The sequence below is a fragment of the Mirounga leonina genome, unplaced genomic scaffold (genome assembly GCF_011800145.1).
Source record: "Mirounga leonina isolate KUSES-001 unplaced genomic scaffold, KU_Mleo_1.0 Mir_107, whole genome shotgun sequence".
Lineage (NCBI taxonomy): Eukaryota > Metazoa > Chordata > Mammalia > Carnivora > Phocidae > Mirounga > Mirounga leonina.
Window position 1 is genome coordinate 4,139,219 of NW_023270233.1, and position 21,829 is coordinate 4,161,047.

At 39.8% G+C, this 21,829-nt stretch overlaps 1 protein-coding gene across 1 annotated transcript in view; it reads right to left on the reverse strand.

Moving 5' to 3' along the window:
* LOC118018766 (graves disease carrier protein) overlaps window positions 1-21,507 on the reverse strand; it is a 49,332-nt gene extending 27,825 nt beyond the window's left edge. The window contains exons 1-4 of the mRNA XM_035017507.1: window positions 21,154-21,507; window positions 15,817-15,909; window positions 8,147-8,280; window positions 7,141-7,204 (exon numbers count right to left, since the gene is read on the reverse strand). Coding sequence (XP_034873398.1) covers window positions 7,141-7,204; window positions 8,147-8,280; window positions 15,817-15,909; window positions 21,154-21,274 — 412 coding nt within the window. The 5' untranslated portion in view covers window positions 21,275-21,507. The remainder of the gene's footprint in view (window positions 1-7,140; window positions 7,205-8,146; window positions 8,281-15,816; window positions 15,910-21,153) is intronic.
* Window positions 21,508-21,829: the final 322 nt, after the last annotated feature.

A 21,829-nucleotide genomic window follows, 5' to 3' on the forward strand; every position in this document is an offset into this window, starting at 1 on the left:
AATTACAGACCTGTACCCCTGAAACAAATAATACATTGTATGTTAATAAAAAAAAAAAAAAAAAGAATTTCCGGAACTAATGGAAAAGCTGCATTCAATCAGAAGAAGAATTAGTAACATGGGCCTAAATGATTTGAGAAAGATGATTAATAGTTTTTATTACTCTTCTTTGAAACATTGCTGGTTCTAATGTTTGCTCTTCCAGATTTAAGGAAACTTATTCTCAAGATATCTATGACTTACAGAAATATGATAAAATATTCCTTTGTGAACAAATTGAAACATTTATCTTTACTGCCTACCTGAACCCTCCAAAATTCAGAAACTTTCAGTGAGTATTCTTTCTTTGATGGCAATTTTAATTATTTGCATAAGTTCAGTAAGAATCTGTTCCCTTCTAACAGGACACCATTGGAAACATTGGTTACTTTGCCAAGACTTTGAGTGGAAGGTCATTAGAGAAAGACATGCATAGATTCAGATATGACCAGACAGCTCTAAAGACCTAAGGTTGACTTTATGGAGCCAATAGAACCCCCTGGAAATGCTGGCCTGACATCTTGCTAATAGAGTTCCCAGCAATCTTACCAGGTGAGTAAAGAATGTCATTTCCTGGAAGATGCAGAAACCTCAGGATATTTGGGAGACTCTGAGAAGAGGAATTCACTTAAATTTACAGCTATTTTAGGCAAATCTGATGGCAAGAATTTCACTTGGCCTCTGGCCTTGCAAGGCTATTAAAAGTTTAATATAAAATTCCTTATACGAAAAAAAATTCCTTATAGGGGCGACTGGCTGGCTCAGTTGGAACAGCATGCAACTCTTGATGTCAGGGTTGTGAGTTCGAGGCCCACACTGGGTGTAGAGATTATATAAATAAGTAAATAAATAAATAAACTTTAATATATATATATCCATATATATAATAAAATTCCTTATGCAAAGTTCCAGCAAAGCAGATTTAAAAGAACTAATTCAGGGGCGCCTGGGTGACTCAGTTGTTAAGTGCCTGCCTTCGGCTCAGGTCATGATCCCAGCATTCTGGGATCGAGCCCCGCATCGGGCTCCCCGCTCGGTGGGAAGTCTTGCCTCTCCCTCTTCCACTCCCCCTGCTTGTGTTCCTCTCTCACTGTGTCTCTCTCTGTCAAATAAATAAATAAAATCTTTAAAAAAATAAAAAATTAAAAAAATAAATAAAAGAACTAATTCAGTCACAATCACTGTTCTTGCTGTGCTTATGTAAATAATTAGGCCAAGTTTGTTAAAACTGGACTTGCTTTACAAATTGGTCTTCATTTGGCTATCTTTGATGGAAATGAGGGTGATTTTATTTTTTTTTTTAAAGATTTTATTTATTTATTTGACAGAGAGAGACACAGCGAGAGAGGGAACACAAGCACGGGGAGTGGGAGAGGGAGAAGCAGGCTTCCCGTAGAGCAGTGAGCCCAATGCGGTACTGGATCTCAGGACCCTGGGATCATGACCTGAGCCAAAGGCAGAAGCTTAATGACTGAGCCACCCAGGCGCCCCAATGAGGGTGATTTTATTTTATTTTTTTATAGATTTTATTTATTTATTTGACAGAGAGAGACACAGCGAGAGAGGGAACACAAGCAAAGGGAGTGGGAGAGGGGGAAGCAGGCTTCCCTCTGAGCAGGGAGCTCGATGCGGGGCTCGATCCCAGGACCCTGGGATCATGACCTGAGCCAAAGGCAGATGCTTAACAACTGAACCACCCAGGCGCCCCCCAGTGAGGATGATTTTAAGGAGAAAAATTATGTTTCAATAACACACCTTTGAGGATGTTAGACTCCAGTTCTGATTAATTGTCCTTAAATGTTGATTGTTTGCCTAAGCTAGATATTTTGAGGTAAACTTCAAAGAAATTGCCACAAGAGCCCATGTATATATAGACAATCTTCGTGCCTGTTACTCTGTGGGAATAAAAAAGGACCCCATGGGCATAGGATTATTTGAACAGCTGGACAATGGAATGGACTCCCCAGCAACTGTGTAACTCAACTATCACCTTGACCGATTCTGCGGCTGGGATGGCAAAACAGCTCCTTAAAAGCCAGAGCAGGGGCACCTGGGAGGCACAGTAGGTTAAGAGTCTAACTCTGGTTTCGGCTCAGGTTATGATCTCAGAGTTATGAGATCGAGCCCTGTGTCAGGTTCTGTGCTCAGCATGGAGTCTACTTGGGATTCTCTCCCCCTCTCCTTTTGCCACTCGTGTTCTCTCTAAAATAAATAAATAAATCTGTAAAAAAATTAAAATAAAATAAAAGCCATAGCATACCCCACTCCATGGGGTTAGCTATGGATTTATGAAAACAGTAGATGGCCCCACCTTCATTATGACTGGATTGGACAATGCACTCAGGGACGCCCATATCTCCTGGGATGAGTCATCTACTTGCCAGCAATTCCTCCTAATTATGATATTGTTAAAGCTAGACATCAGGCAAAGAGGGCTTCTTGTTGATTTTATCCCTTAGCCATATTTGTCCCAGGAGTCACCTATACCGATGTAGAATTATAAGTAGAAGCTTTAGCCAAGCATGCAGCAGCCACTCTTAATCAGACCTGGCATGGAGTCACCCTTCTAAATGATGAAACCACATAGATTCAAAAAGTGGTCCTCTAAGGGGCAACCCAGGAGGACCTCAGATCTTTCAGACTATTTTCATAGCAATTCTTTGACCTTCAGCACAACTCAGAAAGAGAGAAAGTTGGGCAAACACAAGCTCCATTTTAACAAGTGGAGAGTGAATTACGGAAGGTTTAAATGATCTGCCCACGGTCAATGTAACGTAATGGAAGCCATCCAGGATCCAGGAAGTGTTCTGTACATTTGACCTCCCAGCCTTGAGTCAAAACACCGAACTGGAGTAGTCCAGAGAAGGCAGCAAGCAGAACTCAGCTTATCACTTCTAGTTTCTAACTCTTCCCTCTTTTTTCTCTTTATCCCATCAGTCTTAGTTCCATAAGAACTGGCAGACCAAGACTGATGTCAAACAATTGAAACATACAGAAGGAAAGACCTATCTTAAATACAAACCTTGATTCTCAGTCCCTACGTTTTCCTTTTTCTGGTTGACTGAGGTTCCACATGTACTGGACTATAGTGTAGGATGAGGGAAAATGCTGAAGTTCAAAAAAGCTTTAAAATAAGCTCTGTTGGAGCGCCTGGGTGGCTCAGTCTTTAAGCGTCTGCCTTCGGCTCAGGTCATGATCCCGGGGTCCTGGGATCAAGCCCCACATCGGGCTCCCTGCTCCAAGGGAAGCCTGCTTCTCCCTCTCCCATTCCCCCTGCTTGTGTTCCCTCTCTCGCTGTGTCTCTCTCTGTCAAATAAATAAATAAAATCTTTAAATAATAATAGGGGTGCCTGGGTGGCTCAGTCGTTAAGCGTCTGCCTTCGGCTCAGGTCATGATCCCAGGGTCCTGGGATCGAGTCCCACATCGGGCTCCCTGCTCAGTGGGAAGCCTGCTTCTCCCTCTCCCACTCCCCCTGCTTGTGTTCCTGCTCTCGCTGTCTCTCTCTCTGTCAAATAAATAAATAAAATCTTAAAAAAAAAAAAAAAAGGAATTGTTTAAATAAATAAATAAAAATAATTAAAATAATAATAATAATTAAAATAAGCTCTGTTGAAATGATTGTGAAAAACACACCATTTTTTACCTTGCCAAATATAAAAATTTCCAAACTTACACTCAAAGGCCACTGAAGGTACAGGAGCAAAGATACCTGATGTAAATAAAATTAACTAGAACATTCATTTCAACTATTTACAATCATAGAAACAAAATGTAAATTGTAATTACTTAAACATGGTAGTAAAAATATAATCATTGAATAATGGAAGCACTTGTCTTATGTGTAATTGCTAGCAATTTTAAAAACTTTTTTTTCCTAGAAATGAAAATTTATAACTAAAGCTCCTTTTAGTTATTATTGTTTTCTAATATATACTGAAAACCTGATGTTAACATGTCTGTCATTTCAGAAAAATGAAACTAGAAATACAATTTGAATGAATAATGCTATTCAATAATCAAATGCCGTGAAAAGGAAATAACACAAAGTCTTCAGGATTTAACTCATATTCATAATCCAACTTAATCTTTCTTACAACGTTCAAAGAAAGAATTTTGATCAGTCACTTCTAAAGTTGAATTTAAAAGAAAATTTAAAAAGTGATGTACAAAATCATAAATTTTATAATTTAGGGGGAGCCTGGGTGGCTCAATTTGTTAAGCATCTGCCTTCGGCTCAGGTCATGATCTCAGGGTCCTGGGATCCAGCCCCACATTGGGCTCCCTGTTCAGCAGGGAGTCTGCTTCTCTCTCTCCCTCTCCCTTTGCTCCTCCCCCTGATTGTGCACTCTCTCTCTCTCAAATAAATAAAATCTTTTTAAAAATTGTTATAATTTAGGGGTCCCTGGGTGGTTCAGTCATTAGGCGTCTGCCTTCAGCTCGGGTCATGATCCCAGGGTCCTGGGATCAAGCCCTGCATCAGGCTCCCTGCTCAGCAGGAGGCCTGCTTCTCCCTCTCCCACTCCCCCTGCTTGTGTTCCCTCTCTCGCTGTCTCTCTGTCAAATAAATAAATAAAATCTTTTTTAAAAAATTGTTATAATTTAGAATCTTATTAAAATTTCTCTTCCATAAAATGAAGATAATCATAGCATTTTCCACACAGTATTTTTCTGTGGACTATGTGTCAAGTGCCTGAAGATACATATCAAGTGCTCAGGTCTATCTACGGTACATAGTAAGTAATCAATACTTGTTAGCTAATGTTACTCACCAGCACTTTCATGCCAGTATAACATACGGAAATATTTCTATACCAGTTGGCAAACAGCTGTTGTTCCAACTCCCTAACATCCCTCCCAAAACTCTGGTAGCCCTCTCCCCCTACCAAAACTCCCACCACCACTACCACCACATACTACTCATGCATCAATCACTAACGAGTTAATTGGAAACTTTCAGAACCTGTCCTATTTATTAGTACCTCTACAGTTGTATTGCTAAATATTTTGAATATTATTCCTGGTTATTGTTACTACTTATTGAACTTGGATCAGCATCAAGTAGTCAAGAAAAGCTAAATAAACACTGGATAAGGCAAAACCATAAATGAGGACTATATATCTAGGTAGAAAGGTAAGGCTGAAGAGTCATTGGTTTCAGAGTCTGAAGTTGTATCTGGAAAGTCTCTAAGACCTGTCATCTAAGAACAAGCCTGTCATCTCAATAACCAGGAAGGCAGATGATTATCTATAGCCATAGTGTCTCCAACATCTATCCAGGGTTTTTGTTTCCTTTTGGGGCCTACATGCTCAACACATCTGTCTTCCACTCTCCCCAACCACACCGCAGATCTCAAGGGTTTTAGATATTCTGATACATGGAATTTTTTTTACCACTCCTTTATAGCTACATATTTAAATGACCTTTTGGTATGATAAACAAAACTGCAATGAACATCTCTGTTGCTAAATATCACTGTATACATCTTTACTTCTTCTCTTAAATAAAGTTACTGAGGGGGGTGGGGTATGGGGTAACTGGGTGATGGGCATTATGGAGGGCATGTGATGTAATGAGCACTGGGTATTATAAACAACCAATAAATCACTGAACTCTACCTCTGAAACTAATATTATATGTTAATTAAATTTAAATAAATTAAATTTAAAATAAAAATAAAATTACTGAATTTAGTATATGATAGAGGTGGTACTTAAAATCAGAAAAAAAGGCAAGTTATTGAGTAAACAATGTTGGCATAAATGACTAGTCATTTGGAGAAAAATTTTATTCAATCCCTACTTCATTTTTTATATAAAAATAAATATTAAAGGGGTGCCTGGGTGGCTCAGTCATTAAACGTCGGCCTTCGGCTCAGGTCATGATCCCAGAGTCCTGGGATTGAGCCCCACATCAGGCTCCCTGTTCCACGGAAAGCCTGCTTCTCCCTCTCCCACTCCCCCTGCTTGTGTTCCCTCTCTGTGTCTCTCTCTGTCAAATACATAAATCTTTAAAAAATAAATAAAATAAAAATAAAAATAAATAAAATTTTAGAAAACATGATAAAATGTTTTTATCTTAGAACGAAGAAGGCATTTCTAAAAACAACACAAAATTTTGAAGGCACAACAAAAAGACTAATGCATTAGCTATGTAAAACTTCTATGGGTTGTGGGGGTGTGGGGGTTGGGTGTGCGGGTGTATGTGAGAATTCTGAATGACTCTTCTTAAAAAATATTACAAGGTTAAAAGACAAATCTAAAACTGATAAACTATTAGCAATATCTGACAGAAAAAAAGCAATGCCTAATTCCCAAATTCATAAAATAATTTTTTATAGATTTTTTAAGCAAAATGATATTTAAAAAATAGAAGCAACTCAGACTGAAAATGAAAGAAACACAAATGGTCAATAAACATTGGAAAGCAGTCCCGTTTCCGTAGTGTAGTGGTTATCACGTTCGCCTCACACAAACATTGGAAAGCTGATCAACCTTACTCATAATTAATTACTAAATATTAAAAATTTCGTAAGACCCAGTATTGGTATGGTATGTAAGGGAAAAAGTCATTAAAAGCATTATGAAGATCAGCTTGACAATTCCTATCAAAATTCAAATGCACATATCCCTTGATAAAGTAATTTCCCTTCTCAAAATTTATTCTACAAATAAAATAACACAAGTACAATGTGTTACTTGTGAAACAAAAATTGAAAATATTCCAAATGCCAGTCAATAGGAGACTGGATTAAATAAATCATGATACATTCATAGATTAGAATTTAACATCAGGTCTTTAGAAAAAATAAGAAAGAGCTCTGTATTGATATAGAAAACAGTCTTGAGATCACTGTAAAATAAAGGTTCTGGGTGTCTGGGTGGCTGTTGGTTAAGCATCTGCCTTTGGCCTAGGTCACAATCCCGGCATCCTGGGATGGAGTCTGGCATCAGGTTCCCTGCTCAGCAGGGAGTCTGCTTCTCCCTCGGATTCTGCCCCTCCCCTCTGCTTGTGCTCTCTCTCTCTCATGCTCTCTCTCTCTCAAATAAATAAATAAAATATTTTAAAAAATAAATAAAATACATCCGTCCACTCCTCTTACCTGCCATGGATCCAGCCATTAATCTGTGCACATGACCGGAAACTCCCAGCTTTGTAGTAATTAACTAGAAATCAAAAACATCAAATTAAATGGAATATTTTTAAGTACTTCTCATTTCACTGTTTCATAATGAAGAAATTTCAAAACAGAGTTACAGGACTAGCAAGAAGAAAATTAGTGTTAACCATAAATGAAACAAGTGCAACTGTATAAAGGTGCGCAGTTATAGCACATGGTGAGTAGGTAAGGTATTTCCTCTGTAGCCTTCTGTTCTAGCTCTGCACTTTTACCATCTTCATTTAGAATTGCCAAATATACTATGTTGCACATTGACGACTACATATACTTAAAGAGTGAGTGGCAATAGTACAAATAAAATGCTACTACAGACAATGAAGTCTTGATATAATGATGGCATCAATTCTGACTGATGAGCTTAGAATGTTGTTCCCATCCCATTGCTTACATTTCTTTTTAAGATACCCTATGGAATTTAACATACTTAACCATTTTCTATATTAAGATGTTTGAGAGGATAAACTTTCAGTCCAACAGAGAAGAGAAAGTCAATCAATAAGTAGGATAAGAGAAGTTGTTAACTGATAGCATTACTCAAGAACAGACTTTCAGCATATGATTTCACTATTGTATTTAGTAAGAAAATCTAAAGCCACAACGTTCCTTTCCTACAACTGAGAAACAAAAAGCACATTAAAAAGCTATTAAAATTTTACGGATTTATTATTATTTACTTGAAGTTAATTTTGGCTCTTCCTCATAAGTGTGTACATAAACAATGTGCTCAAAATTGACTAGCAATTCTAGAATAGATAACTCCAAAACCAAGTTACACTTAAAAATTTAAGCTATCACAAGTCTTTCTCCTTCAAAAAGGCATTACTTTACCCATTCATCCAAAGTAATTTTAAAGGCCAAAGCAAATGCCTTTCAACTAAGTATGATATTCAAGGACACAAAAAAGAAAACAATATAAAAGTTCAAGTACCGTTTTATAATGCTCAAATGCCATAAACTGGATTGCACCATAGGGAAAGATTCGAATCATCATTGCACCATTCCCTTTATATAATCCAAGGTATCCCTCCTTCTGGGGAACAGCACGCAATGCAGAAAATACTCCTATTTTTAGAAAAATGTTTAGAAGAAAAATACTATTAAAACAGAGAAAACTAAATTCAAATTTTCATGACAATCACAGAAAAGATTACTATGCCATCATTCATGATATAATTTTGCCTGAGGAATTACATAAATAATAATTTATGTTTAGCAGTTAACCCTACTTAAAATACTAAGTCCAAATTATACAAACATATCTCATGTAAAAATATAAAACATATTTTAGCAAAAACATAAAAAACCCCAGCCATACATTATAGGAAATTATATTTTAAATTATCACAAATTATATTAACTTACAGCAATCTAAAAAATATTAAGAGAAATATATTCAAGGACCAGATACTGCACTGCAGATGAGGGACTCTGAAAGGATAAAGGAAGGTTTCCCAGACTGACCTAGATGCATGTGTAGTTTGTTTACATAAGGAAATTGCTAAATAAAAGAAACAAATATTATTTTTTTTTAAAGATTGTATTTATTTATTTGAGAGAGAGAGCGCAAGCATGTGTGGGGGTCAGAGGGACAGGGAGAAGCAGGCTCCCCACTGAGCAGGGTGCCGGACATGGAGCTCAATCCCAGGACCCTGAGATCATGACCTGAGCTGAAGGCAGATGCCCAACCAACTGAGCCACCCAGGTGCCCCAAAGAAATTTTAAAAACTATTAAAACTAAATTTGGGGGGAAATTTCCATTAGGACACTTTAATTAGGAAGACTGATAAAGGCCTGAGTTCTAATCCTATATATTAATGTGTTATTTATTCTATTAATGTCAATCACTACTCTGAAGTACAGACTTCTCATAAACAAATCACTACTTCCATTATTAAATTATTCAAATTCAGATTCATTTCCAAATTTTCAAACAAAAATTTGATCAAATACAAAAGTAAATCACTAGCCTCACTTACAATTTTAGAATGCAAGTAATCTTTTGATCTCTTCCCAGAAATTAAAATTGTAGATACTTATTAACATCCAAAAAAAGATATCCAGAAGCATTTTTTAATAAGTAGATATCTAAATGGACTACTAGTCTATTAAAAAGAATTCTATTGGGGCACCTGGCTGGCTCAGTCAGTGGAGCATTCAACTCTTGATCTCGGAGTCTTGAGTTTGAGCCCCATGTTGCGGGTAGTGATTACTTTAAAAATGGCTTAAACAAACAAACAAACATATAAAGCAAGCACCTGTATAACTCCCACCCTTTAAAGAAAAAAGTCACCCTCAATCTTAAAAAAAAAAAAGGGGGGGGACGCCTGCGTGGTTCAGTCGGTTAAGCGTCTGCCTTCAGCTCAGATCATGATCCCAGGGTACTGGGATCGAGTCCCATATCGAGCTCCTTGCTCAGTGGGGAGCCTGCTTCTCCCTCTCCCTCTGCCTGCTGCTCCCCCTGCTTACGCTCTCTTTTGCGCTCGCTCTCTCTTTGGCAAATAAATAAATAAATAAATCTTTAAAAAAAAAAAAAAAAAAGAGGGGTACCTGGGTGGCTCAGTCAGTTAAGTGTCTGCCTTCAGCTCAGGTTATGATCTCAGGGTCCTGGGATCGAGCCCCACATCGGGCTCCAGGCTCAGTGGGGAGTCTGCTTCTCTCTCTCCCTCTGCCTCTCCCCTCTGCTCCTACTCTCTCTCTTTCTCAAATAAATAAATAAAATCTTTAAAAAAATTTAAAAAGAATTTTATATTCTTTATATATATAAATATATACATATATCTATATACAGCTATGTGTATATGTAAAAATTCTCTTTAAACACATGAGTAATGAAACTAGATATACTCCCCCATGCGCCAAAAAAATTCTCTTGCCAGAAGAGGGGGCAAAGGTTAAGCTCTGCTTAATTTGATTCAAATGTGCTTATAACAATTTAAGAATAATCGAATTTAGAACAATGGCTACCTAGTAGGGACAGGAAGGCTGATGATGAGAGAGAAGTAGAGGTTTCAACTGTACCGGTAATGTTTATTTCTGAATCTCTGCGTGGATCCACATATGTTTACTACATTAGTCTTTAAAACTCTTTAATTATCACAAATATTTTGTTAAAAAGGATTTTAACAGAAACCACTAGTAGAAGGGAAATAGGTATAGTATTTTCAAAAAAGGAAATCCAGAAAACAAAGTGGGAGAGGTTGCTGGAGAGGACAGAATACAAGAAAGCACAATAAACAAAAAACATTATGATGGTGAGTGAAAAAAAATCAATGATCACACACACAAAAAAAATCAAAATGACAAAAATTCCTCTATTAAATGCCAAAGATTCTCAAATTCTGTTAAAAGTCCATATCTAGGGCGCCTGGGTGGCTCAGTTGGTTAAGCGACTGCCTTCAGCTCAGGTCGTGATCCTGGAGTCCCGGGATGGAGTCCCACATCGGGCTCCCTGCTCAGCGGGGGGTCTGCTTCTCCCTCTTGATTCTCTTCCCTCTCATGCTCTCTGTCTCTCATTCTCTCTCTCTCTCAAATAAATAAATAAAATCTTTTTAAAAAGTCCATATCTAATTTATAAAATTCTTACCCAAAGCAAAATAACAGAGAAAGAGCAAGAATGGATGTTGAATGTTTTCACATGGCTTTTAAATATCCACTGAGATGATTATAGATGATTGTTTTTCTCCTTCAACCTATAGTCTACTATTTTTACTTTGGGAAATGAATGAATTAAGGCTTTCTTTATGGCATAACATTGGACCAATTCTTTTTTTTTTTTTTTTTTTTAAGCAGTTTCCACACCCAATGTGAAACTCACAACCTTGAGATCAAGAGCCCTATGCTTTACCAAGCCAGCCAGGTGCCCCAACACTGGACCAATTCTTACAAATGTTACAAGCATGTTTGGAAAGAATATGTATTCTCTGTAGGGTGCAAAGTTCCTTGTGCATCTGTTATATCAAGCTTGTGTGTTATTTAAATCCTTCTCTGGATCTTTACCTATTTTAACAAGATAGGATTAGAAGGAAATAACATTTGGTAAAATATAAGCATGTTTGTCTATGTATACATCAGCTCTGAAAGGAAATGGAAGTAACTCGAAAAATGCTAATTCCAAGGAGGAAATAAGGGAGGGAACAAGATGTTTGTTTTTATACTTTTTGAATTATGAACTTGTGACATCATACATTCAAAAAAACTATAAATAAAAATATAAAAGCAATAAAATTAAAAGTAGGGGTGCCTGGGTGGCTCGGTCGGTTAAGTGTCTGCCTCTGACTCAGGTCATAATCCCAGGGTCCTGGGATTGAGCCCCACGTCAGCTCCCTGCTCAATGGGGAGTTTGCTCACCCTCTCCCTCTGCTGCTCCTACAGCTTGTGCTCTCTCCCCCCTCTCTCTCAAGTAAAATAAATAAAAAATCTTAAAAAAAATAGAAGTAAAGATTTTTAAAGAATCCCATTATGATTCACCTACCTATTTTTACATCACATTGACTGTAAAAAGCTAAATGAGATAAAAGATTTTCAATATATTACAGAAAAAATTATTTATGCAAAGTGGGGGAAAGAAAAATTCTAATTGTACTCCTTGCTTTTCATCTGGCCAGAATAATTTTGCTTCAATATAAAAAATACTTTCTGATGCCTTGGATGTAAAGTTACACATTTTTTAAAAGAAGCTAAAGTAGAAGTTTTACTCAATAGCATATTTTCATCATCTTTGTGAATATTCATGTTTGAAAAAGCAAAATTTGGGGCGCCTGGGTGGCTTTGTCGGTTAAGTATCCAACTCTTGATTTCGGCTCAGGTCATGATGTGACACTAAGCCCCGCGTCGGGCTCTGCGCTCATCAGAGTCAGCTTGGGATTCTCCCCTTCTGCCCCTCCCCCTGCTCATGCTGTCTCTCTCTAAAATAAATAAAATCTTTTTTTTTTTTAAGATTTTATTTATTTATTTGACAGAGAGAGACACAGCGAGAGAGGGACACAAGCAGGGGGAGTGGGAGAGGGAGAAGCAGGCCTCCCGCTCACTGACCAGGGAGCCTGATGCAGGGCCCGAACCCAGGACCCTGGGATCACGACCTGAGCCAAAGGCAGATGCCCAACAACTGAGCCACCCAGATGCCCCAATAAGTAAAATCTTTAAAAAATAAAAATAAAAAACAAAATTTTACAAACTACCTTATGCATGTATATAAAAAGAGAGGCATCTAGAATAAAATGCCCAAAAACATTTAAAAAGAAAATTAAAAGCCATATATATAATTTTTTTGGCTTATATATTTTAAAGATACACGAAACTCCATATACTACACCAATAGTTCATCGTTTCACTCCAGGAATTCCATTTCAAATTTTGCATGTCTTGTAGGGTAACACTGTAACCCATGGCATGTAGCCCCATAGAGCATGAAATCTAATGTGAATATGTAATCTACTGACTACAAATCAGGAAACAAAACAACATAAACCAGCATAGGGAGGAGGTTAAAGGAATAAAACAATCCTGCTCAAACATTCCTATGTTGGGTTATGGTAAATACCCTGAGATACAGGGTAATATAATTCATCTGCTTTTTAACCCTTAATTTGGACAATGAAAGAAAATAATTTCCTTCCTTTCCACTTTTATATACTGTCTCAATAAGTTCAAAGGTCTGATTCTATGTATGAGCAGCACACTGTGCTCATTGCTGGACAAAGAAATGGCAGTAATTTTTTTCTTTCAATTTTAACTATACTTACTTAGTATTAAAAATATTGACAAGAAAATGAGCTATAGTTAATATATAACATAAATATTCATTACATTTTTTGAGAAAAATCACATTTTAAAAACACCATTGGAAAAATAATTGATTTTTTTTTTAATTGAAGATAGCTGACACAATGTTACATTAATTTAGGTGTACAACATAGTGATTTGACAACTCTATACATTATGGAAAAAAAGAACTGGCTCTTATTCACTCTGTAGAACATCTTTCTTATACAGAGATGCTGCATAGGTCATGCAGAGCACACATCATTCCTATCTACTGAAGCATGAACCTATAAAGCAATGGAGTGCTATGAGTTAGTTGCCTTTACCTAATTTCTTTCTTGGTCTCTGTCCACATTAATTTTTTTTCTTTTAAATCTTTTTCCCTCTAATTGAAAAAGTAATATATGTTCAATGGGTATTAATATTATCTTAGGGGGAAAAATTACCTTGAATTTCACCATTGAAAATTAACCACTTAATGTTTGTCTTTCCAGCCTTTTGTCTAAGCATATGTTTATTTACATAAAATGCAATATGATTAAACCATTTTATATGTTTCCAGTTATCTAATACATCATGAACATTGTTCCTAGTCAATTAATATTCTTTTTTTTTTTCAAGTAAGCTCTATGCCCAACATAAAGCTTGAACTCACTAACCCAAAATCAAGAGTCACATGCTGGAGCGCCTGGGTGGCTCAGTCCTTAAGCATCTGCCTTCGGCTCAGGTCATGATCCCAGGATCCTGGGATCGAGCCCCACATCGGGCTCCCTGCTCCGCGGGAAGCCTGCTTCTCCCTCTCACACTCCCTCTGTTATGTTCCCTCTCTCGCTGTGTCTCTCTCTGTCAAATAAATAAATAAAATCTTAAAAAAAAGAGTCACATGCTCATGGCACCTGGCTGACTCAGTCTGTAGAGCATGCCACTCTTGATCTTGGCGTTGTGAGTTCTACCCCTGTGTTGGGCATAGAGATTACCTAAAAAAAAAAAGAAAAAGAAAAAAAGAGTCGCATGCTCTACTGACTAAGCCAGCCAGGCACCCCCAGTTCATATTATTTTCAGTTTTTGTGTGACTAGAAAATAGCCTACAATATGGATTTATTTATTCATTTAAATTATACTTATTATTTAATACAGCCAATTTCCTACTATTGAACATTTTGGTTTGTTTGTTTTTACTAACATAAATATAATGTTTTGATCCTTGTATATACATCTTTGAGCACATTTCTGATTAGTTCCTTACAATAACCTCCTAGAACTAGAATTGCACACCCAAAGAATATGTATCTTTTCAAGATTTTATTTATTTATTTGACAGAGAGAGAGAGCATGAACAAGCAAGGGGGAGTGGCAGGCAGAGGTAGAGGGAGAAGCAGGCTCCCCTCAGAGCAGGCGGAGCCCAATGTGGGTCTCAATCCCAGGACCCCGGAATCATGACCTGAGCCGAAGGCAGTCACTTAACCAACTGAGCCACCCAGGCGCCCTCTTTTTAAGAGTTTTGATGCATATTACCAAAATCCCCTCCAAATAGGCTATAAAAATTTCTTACTCCCACCAATGACATATTATTTTATTAGAGCATCCATGTTACTTAAAGTGGCTGGTTTTTATGTTTGCAAGGAACAAACAAGGGCTTGATATTCTTTAACAATTTAAGTTTATCTATATATACTAATCGCATTGAATTCTGTTTACACTAAGATTTCTAAAAGGCTTGTTTAACTAGGTGTTTGAAGGAGTAGGGTGCCTGGCTGGCTCAGTCAGTACAGCATGCAACTCTTGATCTCAGGGTCGTTAGTTGGAGCCCCACGTTGGGTGTAAAGATTACTTTAAAAATAAAAAATAGGGGCCCCTGGGTGGCTCCATTAAGCGGTCAACTCTTGATTTCAGCTCAGGTCATGATCTCCGGGTCCTGGGATCCAGCTCTGTGTCAGGCTCCATGCTCAGTGGAGAGGATTCTCTCTCTCTCCCTCTGCCTCTCCCCGCCAACTCATGGGTGTGCTTTCTCTCTCTCTCTCTCAAATAAATATAGAAATCTAAATAAATCCTTAAATAAATAAAGAAATAAACCTTATCTCCATCACTAATTTTTTTTTAAAGATTTTATTTATTTATTTATTTGAGAGAGAGAGAGAGAGAAACAGCATGAGAGGGGATAGGGTCAGAGGGAGAAGCAGGCTCTCCGCTGAGCCGGGAGCCCGATGTGGGACTCGATCCCAGGACTCCGGGATCATGACCTGAGCCGAAGGCAGTCGCCCAACCAACTGAGCCACCCAGGCGCCCTAATTGAATATTTTTTAAAAATCAGGCTGAGCTGGGACACCTGGGTGGCTCAGTCAGTTAAGCGTCTACCTTCCGCTCAGGTCATGATCCCAGGGTCCTAGGTTCAAGTCCCACAGTGGGCTCCCTGCTCAGCTGGGAGCCTGCTTCTCCCTCTGCCTGCTTTGCCTGCTCTGCCTGACGCTCCCCCCGGCTTGTGTTCTTTCCTTCTCTCTGACAAATAAATAAATAAAATCTTAAAAAAAAAAAATCGGGCTAAGCTGTTATGTGTCTGGAAAGAGCATGACTCTTTGCTCCCAATAAACAAATAGTACTTATTTCAGTGATTCCAAGATTTTGGTTTAGAGAATATCAGTATCCTAAAATGATAATATATTTAACCACTATTGCAAATGAAAAGGTTAAAGTAGATAAGAGATAAATCTCTTGCAAAATTTGTTCCCAAACTTGAACTCCCTTTTGTATACTCTTTCCACTATAATTCACAACCGGAAACAAAGCCAGCAAATGGATAATGTTTTCATTCACTTTTACCTTTAGCATCCATTAACTCACCTAAATGTTTGTAATGGTGATTGTGAGCTTGTAATAAAACCTTTACTCGATCCAAAGGAGCAACTGTTGTTTTGGCACAGCATCCGGCAATACCTAAAAAATTTTTAAACAGTCAGGATGAAATTGTGTACCATTTCTTTCCACATGGAAACTGTTATTTATTCAGCCAGCACACCTTCTGATTTCTAATTTGGTCTCCATGGGTAGAACTGCCCAGTTGCAGGGATATGCAGATGACTGGCCCCCGTTCCCTGTAACTTAATAATTGAGTATGTCAGACTTAAAAATAAATTTGAAGAGCGTAAATCTTCCCCCTAATACCTGATGAGCACTGGTAATCTTGCTAAATGTAGTTATGGAGACAGACACTTGAAGGTTTTTACCCGGCTATGAGGCTCTGTTTCAAGTAACCTCTTCTTCTGGATGACTCTATCATTGAAACAACCAACTTTTACCCATAACAGTCAGCATACCCATATATATTCAGCAATTATGTATTTGGTCCCTACCACGTGCCACTGTGCAGACATACAGATGACAGTAATGTGTGCACATGGGCTTTAGTGTAGGTCAGAATCCAGGGCAGCCCTACTAGCTTGACTTGCTTCTTCTAAGACAATAATATATGAAGACTCTGCTATAGACTGTGTCCTCCCAAATTCATATGTTGAAAACTAATTCCCAGTGTGATGGTATTTAGAGGTGAGGCTTCTGGGAATTGCTGAGGTCAGCAGGGTGGAGCCCTCGTGAACAAGATTAACGCCTTTATAAAAGCCCAGAGAAATCCCTGGCCCCTTCCACCATGTGAAAACACTGAGAAGGTACCACCATGTGAAAACACAAAGAGAAGGTGCTGGCTATGAGGAAGCAGGTTCTCACCAAACACAAAATCTGCTGACACCATGATTTGGCTTTCCCAGCTTCCAGAACTATAACAAATAAGTGTCTGGAGCTTCCAGGTTGATAAAAAGGAAGTAAGAAAGAAAAGAAAGAAGGAAGGAAAAAGTTGTTTATAAAACACCCAGATTTTGATATTTTTGTTTTAGTAGCCCAAACAGACGAAGACAATTTTGTAAAGTACCTTACATGTTATGAGCACTTGATAAAATAGGCTGTTACATTATAAAAAGGTGGATAAAAAGTCTCTGGTGTCTTATTATGATTACATTAAGCTCTTCACTATTGCATATTTGATCCAGAAGGTATGAGAGGACTGGAATTTTGTGGGTCGCCTTTATTACTATACAGAGACCAGTACAGGGCCTGGCACGTAACAGGCACTCAGTGTTATTTAATGAATGAATGTAGGGGCGCCTGGATGGCTCAATCAGCTAAGCGTCTGCTTGCAGCTCAGTTCATGATCCCAGGGACTGGGATTGAGCCCCACATCGGGCTCCCTGCTCAGCAGAGAGTTTGCTTCTCTCTCTCCCTCTCCCCCAGCTCCTGCTCTCTCTCTCTCTCTCTCATTTAAAATACTTTTTTAAAAAAATGAATGTAGAGTTTTACTTCACAAATTTTTTATTTTTTATATTTTTTAAATATTTTGTTTAGTTATTTGGGAGAGAGAGAGTGAGCGAGAGAGAGAGAGAGAGCACACGAGCAGGGGGCAGAGGGAGAGGGAGAAGCAGACTCCCCTGCTGAGCAGGGAGCCTGACGTGGGGTTCAATCTCAGGACCCTGGCTGGAATCATGACCTGAGCCAAAGGCAGAAGGTAGGGGCGCCTGGGTGGCTCAGTTGTTAAGCATCTGCGTTCGGCTCGGGTCATGATTCCAGGGTCCTGGGATCGAGCCCTCCATTGGGCTCCCTGCTCCGCAGGAAGCCTGCTTCTCCCTCTCCCACTCCCCCTGCTTGTGTTCCCTCTCTCGCTGTGTCTCTCGCTGTCAAATAAAAAAACAAAACAAAACAAAAAAAAACAAAGGCAGAAGGCAGACATTTAACGGATTGAGCCACCCAGGCACCCTTACAAACTTTTTAAAATGTGAGACAAGGGTTGCCTGGGTGGCTCAGCCAGTTAAGCGTCTGCCTTCAGCTCAGGTCATGATCCCAGGGTCCTGGGATAGAGCCCCACATCGGGCTCCCTGTTCAGTGGAGAGCCTGCTTCTCCCTCTCCCTCTTGTGCACTGTCTCTCTCTCTCTAATAAATAAATAAAATCTTTAAAAAAAAAAAAAAGTGAGACAAAATCACTCAAAATCCACACACATTTAATAGCCTACCATGTAACTAATATTAATTAAAATTCATATTCTGAGATATCCAAAAATAAAATGCCTATTCATATTCAAATATTAAATCCACATGTAAGTTTCTATATCAAGCTTCTTTTATATGAACTAATGAAAATCATAGTCATGACTACTCAAAATTGAGAAGAAACTACAAATAATTTGCATTCGGGTACATTTGGTTTCAGAACATTATATTATTTTCTCAGTCATTATGAACTAACCATATAATGAAATTATTTAGAATGTATTCATTAAGTAGTTTCCTTTGAGGGGCGCCTGGGTGGCTCAGTTGGTTAAGCAACTGCCTTCGGCTCAGGTCATGATCCTGGAGTCCCGGGATCGAGTCCCGCATCGGGCTCCCTGCTCGGCGAGGACCCTGCTTCTCCCTCTGACCCTCCCCCCTCTCATGTACTCTCTCTCATTCTCGCTCTCTCAAATAAATAAATAATCTTTAAAAAAAAATAAATAAATAAGTAGTTTCCTTTGATAGTATCTTAACTCACTTAATCACATTACTTTATAGCTCAATTAATCATTACAACAATCCATTGAGTTAAGTCATGCAGCTTTTATCTTCCTTTTGAGCAAATGAGGTTAAGATAGTGGCCAAGGCCACTGCTAATCAACAATAATAGTTAAGTTTTGAGTATTTACCTTGTACCAGGTACTAGGCTAAGAGATTTTTTTTTTTTAAGATTTTATTTATTTATTTGACAGAGAGAGAGAGCGCAAGAGCAGGAACACAAGCAGGGGGAGTGGGAGAGGGAGAAGCAGGCCTCCCGCTGACCAGGGAGCCAGATGTGGGGCTCGATCCCAGGACCCTGGGATCATGACCTGAGCCGAAGGCAGAAGCTTAACGACTGAGCCACCCAGGCGCCCCTAAGAGATTATTTTTTTAAGATTTTATTTATTTATTTGACAGAGAGAGAGAGCACAAGCAGAGGGAGTGGCAGGCACAGGGAGAGGGAGAAGCAGGGAGCCCCACATGGGGCTCGATCCCAGGGTGACCTGAGCTGAAGGCAGATGCCCAACTGACTGAGCCACCCAGGCGCCCCTAGGCTAAGAGATTCAACTCAGAACACTATGCCGAGGCTTTTATGGATACTATTTCATTTAATCACTACAATCTTCTAAACAAGGAAATCTTTTCCCATTTAAAGGATGTGAAGAGGTGCCTGGGTGGCTCAGTCATTAAGCGTCGGGTCATGATCCCAGGATCCTGGGATCAAGCCCCGCATTGGACTCCCTGCTCAGTGGGAAGCCTGCTTCTCCCTCTCCCACTCCCCCTGTTTGTGTTCCTGCTCTCGCTGTCTCTCTGTCAAATAAATAATTCTAAATAAATGAATGAATAAATAAATAAATAAATAAATGATGTGAAAACTGAGGCACAGGGAGGCTAAAGTAACTTGCCCAAAGGTATTTTGTTATATCACTTGGACAAGGAACTCGTTCAAAATTATTCACACTCTCCAAAAATCTGAAGCAGCACTTTACGAAGAGACACAAATGGCCAAAAAGAATATGAAAAGATATTCAGCATCATTAGTCATCAGGGAAATGCAAATTAAAACCACAATCACATACCTTTAAACACCTATTTAAAGAGAAACACAATTACACAAACACAGAGGACACAAACTCTGATAACAGCAAGTATTGACAAGATAGTGGGGATACAAAATGGAACAGACACTTTAGAAAAGAGTTTGGCGGGCGCCTGGGTGGTTAAGCGACTGCCTTCGGCTCAGGTCATGATCCTGGAGTCTCAGGATCAAGGCCCGCATCAGGCTCCCTGCTCAGTGGGGAGCCTGCTTCTCCCTCTGACCCTCCCCCCCGCGCCCGTGCTCTCTCTCTCAAATAAATAAAATCTTTAAAAAAAAAAAGAAAAGAGTTTGGCAATTCCTACTTCACTCCAAATAAAACTTGGAATCTTTACGATTGTTTGGGAAGCCCTTCATTCAGCCTCCCATCACCTCTGACCTCCTTCCCCCATCAACACTTGGCTCCAGCTACATAGCTTTTCTTAAAGCCTGAAATGCTCCTCTTGAGACATCAACTTGCAAACTCCCTCACTACTTCAAATCTGCTCAAGTGTCATTCTCTCCAAGAGATTTATCATGACTGTCCTAATTAACATTACACCCACTCAGCCTCTGCATTTCCTTGCCCCATTCTTTTTACTTCTTCCCATTGCATTCATCACCTTCTAACATACTATATAACTTACTTTCTCATTTTACTTGCTCTCTTTCTCCCCTCAACTCTTCAATCAGTGTAAACTCCAGGATCTTTGTTTTGTTCCCTGATACACACTGAGCATGTAGCAGGCACTCATATTCCTTGTATAAATGAATGAATGCCGTTTTTATCAGAACAAAATAAATTCTTAATACTACTGCACCCTACAGATATTCTTTCTAAAAGCCCTTATAATGTGGAATTTTAAAAATTCCCAGCTTAACAAGTAATTAAGTGTTGACAACCCAATTAATTAAGAGACGGTAGAGACTGAAAACACTTCTTTATCGGAAGGCAGAGGAAGTTTCTGAGAGACAATTATGAACTTTCTGGCCTCACAGTGACACGGATAGAAGGGCTGCCCCAGCTACCCATCATGTAGCTATAGAACACTTGCCTACAATCACTGGAACCAGTTTTGGTTGTAGACAGTTTTACACAATTTCCCAGTCAACTTTAAAAAGCTGACCTCCAATATCTGCCTTCTTTAACGCAAACGGCAAAATCCAATTCTACACTGGGTCATTTATAGTCTTTATAAAAGAAAGGAGTTCCCAGCATGTTTCACGGAAACCCTGGAGTCTTGGCAAAGGACTAGGCTCTTTTCCCTACCATCCAACCCCGAAGAATGGGTGCTTGGTTCAGCCCGTCCACCTCCCCAGCGGCTCCCTGACAGCTCGAGGCCCTTCCTCACCGGGATCCTGCAGTCAATAATCAAGTGATTATTAGAGTTACAACAGGTCAGGGCAAATAGCCAGCCGAGCACTGAAGCAGCCAGAGTCCAAGAACGTCACTGCGGCCGCAAGCACCGTATATACCCCGGATCCCGCCCTGCCACCCCAGCACGGCCGGGTCCCCCCGGCTGACACCCACCTCCAGCCAGAAAGGAGCGCAGCCAGTAGAAGTCCCGACGGGCGGTGGGCCCTCCGGCTCCTGCCGCCTGCGGCATCGCGGGAGGGGGGTCGGCCGCTGCCAAGGCCGCCGCTGCCGCCATCAGGACCAGTGCCGCGTCGGGAACTCTGGTCGCCAATTTACCAGCCACGGGCTGGGGCCATGGCCACAGCGGGCGGTGACAGAGCACCGACCGCCGCGCGGGCGGGACGGAATAACACCCGGCGGCGCGGCGCAGGCTGATGGCGTAGCCAGGGGGCGGGGCCTGGGCCCGGGTCCCAGGTGGGAGTCGCCCGCGCTCGCCACCTACCCCACCCAGCGTCACCCCACGACCTACTCCCGGCCTCGTTTTCCAGGCCTCTTCTGTTCTAACGGAGGACAGCGTGGCCCCGAGGGAGGTCCCACCAAAATCCCACCACCTCAGAGAGCTCTTCCCCGCCCATTGACTTGTAACTGCCCATCGGGCTGTCTTCTGAACTACGTCAGATGAAGCCTTTCCAGAACCAAGCTTTGGTTCCGCTCTGCTCTTTCCAGGAACCTCTGAAATTGCACCATCTCCCACCAAATCAGTTCTGCCTTCACAGAGCTTCTCACTGAACCTCGGTTTCTGCCCTTCCTAACCACCTATTAAGCTTCCACTCCACCCCATCACCTCTGT